The 5,313-nt window shown below is 38.2% G+C and overlaps 2 protein-coding genes across 2 annotated transcripts; both read left to right on the forward strand.

Annotated features, from left to right (window-relative positions):
- The first annotated feature begins 1,119 nt into the window (after positions 1-1,119).
- Positions 1,120-1,743, forward strand: LOC127744989 (lysine-rich arabinogalactan protein 19-like). The gene is made up of 2 exons (XM_052257922.1): positions 1,120-1,383; positions 1,468-1,743. The coding sequence occupies exons 1-2, from the start codon at positions 1,120-1,122 to the stop codon at positions 1,726-1,728; spliced, it is 525 nt and encodes a 174-aa protein (XP_052113882.1). The 3' UTR covers positions 1,729-1,743.
- Positions 1,744-4,343: 2,600 nt separating this feature from the next.
- LOC107475596 (kiwellin-1-like) lies at positions 4,344-4,913 on the forward strand. The gene has a single exon (XM_016095260.3). The coding sequence runs from the start codon at positions 4,344-4,346 to the stop codon at positions 4,911-4,913; it is 570 nt and encodes a 189-aa protein (XP_015950746.3).
- The last annotated feature ends 400 nt before the right edge of the window (positions 4,914-5,313 follow it).

Consider the following 5,313-nt stretch of genomic DNA (forward strand, 5'->3'; position numbering starts at 1 on the left):
CTGTGTAGGGACTAGTTTGATGTCACTTACATAAGTGTAGGGACTAGTTTGATGTCACTTGAACAAGTCTAGGGACTATTTTGATGCCACTTATATAACTGTAGGGACAGATTTGCTGCTCGATAACAACTATCTGACCCCTTCTTTGGTATCTAAAACAGGGCCTTATAAATACAGTTAAGGAGGTTTTTCCAGATGTGCATCACAGATTCTGTGTTTGGCATCTGTGGAAGAACTTCAACAAGTAATGGAAGGATCTCCAGCTTAGAGGGCTACTCTGGGATTATGCAAGGTATACTAGCCAAGATGGCTTCCTTGATATCATCAAAAAGATTGAAAGGGTTAATAAGGAAGCCTGGGAGTATTTGAACAAGTGACCTAGAGACTCCTGGAGCCGGACATTCTTCAGTAATGCACCTAAAATAGATAACATCTGCAACAATGCCTGTGAAGTCTTCAACTCCAGGATCAAAAATGCTAGAGCTAAGTCTATTATCACACTCTTGGAAGAAGTCAGAATGTATGCAATGAGATCGATAGCTAGGAACAAGGAGAAGCTGAATTCGAACACTGGAGTTCTACCTCCTATACAACGCAGCAGGTTAGAAAAGATACGGAAGGAATCAAAAAATTGGGTCCTGATGTGGTCTGGTGACGCAGATTATGAGAAGTTCGAAGTACATGGCTGACCGACCAACATGGTTGTGGACTTGGGAAAGAGGCTCTGCACATGTGGTTTCTGGCAATTGAGTGGTACTATTTTTTAAATTCATTGTCTTAGTCTTATTATCATTATCAACCTTTGTTGTAGGCTTACTGTTGTTGTCTTCGTTGTTGTGTGAATGTTGTTTAGGGATGCCATGTGTGCATGCGTGTGCTGCACTGGCAAGGGCTGGTAAGAGACCGGAGGACTACTGTCACCAGTGGTTAACCATGGAAGCATATAACAACACATATACCTTCCATATCAATCCAATTCCAGGTCAAGCACTATGAGAAAAGTCACCATATAACAGACCACAAGCACTAAAATTTAGAAACAAGCCCGGACCACTCAAGAAAAAAAGAAGAAAAGATGCTGATGAGGAGTCAAGTGGGAGTAAGAAGTTAAAGACGAAGATGAAAAGAATATATAAAAAAGGTCGATATCGTTGTTGTGGCGAAGCAGAACACACGAGAAGGAACTGTCCAAAGAGGGCTGCTGCCGAAGAGGCTGCTGCAGCTGCAGAAGCTGCTGCTGCAGAGGCTGCCGCTGCACAACCCACTGCTGCTAATGGTGGTGAAGGTCAGGCCAACTCTGCTGCCCCTGTCCCAGAAGCTCCAACCAAAATCAATCTTGACCAAAGTCAACCACCCTCGGAAGCAACTGATGACTCTCAACAGGTTCACGAGCTTATATGATTTTAAATTTATCATACTCACATCCTTACATAGTTTACTAACTATGTTACATTTCTTGGCTGATAGGTTCTACCCTCACCTGTTAGGCCGCCGAAGCTCCCTTTAAAAAGAAAGTTAGCCAAGGGTTGTGAAAAACCAGCTTCAGGAAGTAGCAATCCACCAGTAACCACCCCACCTGCTGCTACCCCACCAGGAAGTAGTCATACATCAATGAATCTCCCACCTAACCCTATGCAAGGTGCAACACAGGGAACTACTACAAGGCTTGCAAATTTCATGAAGTTTGTGCCCAATCCTGGATTCAAGGCACCCAGACACAAAAAATGAAGATTAGGATGATTATGTTTAGGGAAAGCAGGCTATTTTTTTGTATCTATTTTGCTGATGTTGTTTACAATGCCTAAAACATTGTCCCAGTGTTGGGGATTTTAGGGAAAGTAGGCTATTTTTTTGTATCTATTTTGCTGATGTTGTTTACAATACCTAAAACATTGTCCCAGTGTTGGAGATTTTAGGGAAAGCAGGCTGTTTTTTTGTATCTATTTTGCTGGTGTTTTGGTTCTATAATGCCTTTTTTGAATCAAACATTACCAATATGAATATGAATTATGAATTATGATTTTATTCAATTGAGTTTTCTCAGCCTTTTCTTTATATATTATCCTCTGTTACAAATCTAAGACTAGTTCAAGTGCTGTCCATTTCTATTTCATTGAAAAGAGGTCCAGGAACAGAAGTATGCATATAATCAAACACCTTAATTTTCATTTCTTTCAAACAAAAGGATAGGAACAACTACATGAACAAGGAATGCATATAACATGCATGTCATTTGTTTTTTCTAGATACAGTTGACCCTGCTGTCTATCCAGCTTTAATACAAGAACACCAATTACAATCAGTAGCATGAACACAAACATCAAAATTCTACCCATTTTTAGAACCCTAATTTCAACTTCTAATTTACCAAATATTCAAGCCATCTTCATCTTCCATTCTTCATCATCAACTGAATGTCTTGTTCTATCATCACATGGCATGGCATCTTCCAAAACTTTATCAACCCACAAAAACAATCCACACCATTTCTTCCCAACGGTTTGCACATCAAAGAAAATTCAATCAACAAAATTTATATCCTCCAATACAGCATTCAACAACAACAACACTTACATTGTAGTTTGGGCAACCCAAGAACGGTCTCCCTGGATTAGAATCCGTCCCTGACCACCGGAGCACCGGTCTCGACCCGCAGGCACACCATTCTGGCAAACGAGCTTTTCTGTTTCTGTTCATTCTCCTCTTGATGCTTCCAAATGATCGTGGATTGTTCGAGCTCCCAGCTGCATTGCTCGTGGTAGCCATAACCGGCGGGTTTCAGAGAGGGAGAAGAGAAGAACACAGCACCAACGAGAAGAGAGTAGAGTAAACAATGTGGCCTTCAAATTTGGGGATTAGGGTTTTAACTAACCCTGAGGGACCAAATTGAGTCACAAGAGTTTACTCTGCCACATCAGCTAGCCGTTGTAAGTCCCACGTGTCACCAAGGCTGCCAGCTAAGCTTTCCGGTTGCGCCACGTGTACTGAAATTGTCGGAAGGACAACTTTGAGTCCCGGAGTGCAAGTTCGGGGATGACTCTGAGAAACTTTTAAGTTCAGGGACTACTTTAAGACTCGAGTGCAATTTTAGGGACTACATTGAGGCTTATCTCGTGAGAAGCCTCTAACATGCTTTCTAAGTCGAATCGGATACATGTCGATCACTTCGAAATAAGACCCAATTTATGTGAACTGAATAGTAATTTTTATTTTTGGACAAATAATAGTTAAGATTATTTGAGTCTCGATCGGTTAGAGTATCTCTTAGACTCTTATTGGGCCTCCCCGTGCCACAGGCATGTGATGATAACATCAAATGGGCCTTGAGCTTTTCTCTGTTGGATGTCTGAACTGCAATAATGTACTTAATCACATGTTTGGTCATTTTTAAATTGATCAGCTGCCTTGGACAAAAATGTTACTCATTCATAGTTCCATAAAACTTACCTTTTGCAAAATAAACCAACATTACCAAAATTTACATAGTTAATATTACGAATGTGATCCTATCATCATAGTAATAACGTTATTGTTGCTTAGAGCCATCTATCCTTACATATAATATATTAATAAGAAGAACAAGTTTGTATTCAACACTTAAACTTACAAGCTAATATAGTATTCAAAATGTGTCATGCATAAACTTATCATCAACGGAATTGGAAATGAAACAAAATTGACATAAACTTAGCTTGCCGTAATTCAAAATCAGAAGTGAACCAATAATTTGTCTCCTACTTGGTTTAAGTTATGAGATATATAAAAGAAAAAAAAAAAGCCAGAGACTGTGAGACAATAAAAGCGAGTCTCTAATATCATCATCATTTGACACTGAACTCTTTCTTTAAACATCTTTTTGTCCTTGACTACTTTTTCTCTTAGCACAGTAACCAAAAGTTAGAGGAAAAAAAATGAGATAAATAAAGTAATAAATAAAATCCAACTACTATATATCCATTGTTTTAAATTGTGTAACGCGCATCTGCTAATATATGGTCACAATAATGTGAATAATAGTTAAGATATTAATAAAGATTCTGTTACATATTAAAATATTAAATTATCTATCGATTTAAAACTCTAACCCGATCCTACATGTACTTGTCACTTCGGCCTATTACGTCGGTGCAAAACATCATGTTCTTTCACCAAAAACCTATCCTATATAGTTCTTAGGTGTATAATATCAAGCATTGACCCTTGTTCTATCCTTCAATGGTCAAAGCCAAATGTTTTAGTTGATGAGGATTATTGAAGAAATCTTTATCTCTATATATATGTATAGCTTCACAATCTCCATATCCATCAAAAGTATAATAAACACAAATAATTCATACACAAAAATGAAGAATAACTTTGGTTCAAAGGCATCATTCTTACTACTATGTTTTCTTCTCATAACAAACTACTTGTATTCTTCTAGGGCACAACAATGTCGGCCTAGCGGCAGAATTGAAGGGAAAAAGCCCCCTCCAGGGCAATGCAACCAAGAAAACGATTCGGATTGTTGTAAACAAGGAAAGATGTACACAACATATGAATGTTCGCCACAGGTGACCACTCACACGAAGGCATATCTCACCCTTAATAGTTTCGAGAAGGACGGAGACGGTGGTGGCCCTTCAGAGTGCGACAACCAGTATCATTCAGATGATACGCCGGTTGTCGCACTCTCGACCGGATGGTTCAACCACAAGAGTAGGTGTCACAAGAAGATCACCATTCATGGGAATGGAAGAAGTGTTGAGGCAATGGTGGTGGATGAGTGTGATTCAACCATGGGTTGTGATGCTGACCATGATTACCAACCACCTTGCCCTAACAACATTGTTGATGCATCAAAGGCTGTGTGGGAAGCCTTAGGTGTCCCTAAGGATAATTGGGGTGGACTTCAAATTACATGGTCTGAATAATCCAATGCTTAATTTTATATATTATTATAATCATATATATATAGTACTATGTTATATGTGGATATATATGTCCAGCCATTAGTCTACCTTTTTTCTGTGTGTGAGGTATTATATGTGTGTATGTAAATATGTTCATTCTTGTAATTTTGTAATTGCCTTTATGCATTGTTTATACATTTTATAGTATATGATATTGGGTAGATATAAACTTGTATATATATGTTGCCGTCAATTATATTTTAACTAGAACTATATTGTATTAATAAATAATCAAAGTTTGAAATTGCTAGAGTATTAACCTATTAATAGGGATATATAGTCACTTTATATTATACTATACATATATAAATACACTGGCAGATCTTCTCTTTGAAAATGGGCCATCCCAAATATTTTATAA

This window comes from Arachis duranensis, chromosome 2 (genome assembly GCF_000817695.3).
Source record: "Arachis duranensis cultivar V14167 chromosome 2, aradu.V14167.gnm2.J7QH, whole genome shotgun sequence".
Lineage (NCBI taxonomy): Eukaryota > Viridiplantae > Streptophyta > Magnoliopsida > Fabales > Fabaceae > Arachis > Arachis duranensis.